The sequence below is a fragment of the Bison bison genome, unplaced genomic scaffold (genome assembly GCF_000754665.1).
Source record: "Bison bison bison isolate TAMUID 2011002044 unplaced genomic scaffold, Bison_UMD1.0 scf7180017864203, whole genome shotgun sequence".
In the NCBI taxonomy this organism is placed as follows: domain Eukaryota; kingdom Metazoa; phylum Chordata; class Mammalia; order Artiodactyla; family Bovidae; genus Bison; species Bison bison.
In genome coordinates this window covers 7,253,652-7,254,005 of record NW_011494775.1, presented here as the reverse complement: position 1 = coordinate 7,254,005, position 354 = coordinate 7,253,652, and the positions used below count along the sequence as shown (strand labels likewise).

At 70.6% G+C, this 354-nt stretch overlaps 1 protein-coding gene across 1 annotated transcript in view; it reads left to right on the top strand.

Moving 5' to 3' along the window:
• HCN2 (hyperpolarization activated cyclic nucleotide-gated potassium channel 2) overlaps window positions 1-354 on the top strand; it is a 23,494-nt gene that overhangs the window by 2,937 nt on the left and 20,203 nt on the right. The window contains exon 3 of the mRNA XM_010844653.1: window positions 8-177. Within this exon, the coding sequence (XP_010842955.1) occupies window positions 8-177 (170 nt within the window). The remainder of the gene's footprint in view (window positions 1-7; window positions 178-354) is intronic.

The window sequence follows — 354 nt, the reverse complement described above, 5'->3', positions numbered from 1 at the left end:
GGGGGAGTCGCGCGGCAGCCAGGCCAGCTTCATGCAGCGCCAGTTCGGCGCGCTCCTGCAGCCGGGCGTCAACAAGTTCTCGTTGCGGATGTTCGGCAGTCAGAAGGCCGTGGAGCGCGAGCAGGAGCGCGTTAAGTCAGCGGGGGCCTGGATCATCCACCCTTACAGCGACTTCAGGTACTGTCGCTCGGAGGGCCAGCTGGCCTGCGCGGAGGGGCACAACGAGCGGACGCGCGCGGAGGCCGTCCTGGGAGCGCTTTGGAAGGGCGGGGCGGTGCGCCCCACGGGTGACCTCGGGCCCCCCTCAGTGACCTCGGGAGAGTCCGGGACCCGCCCCAGAAGGACCTGGGCGTC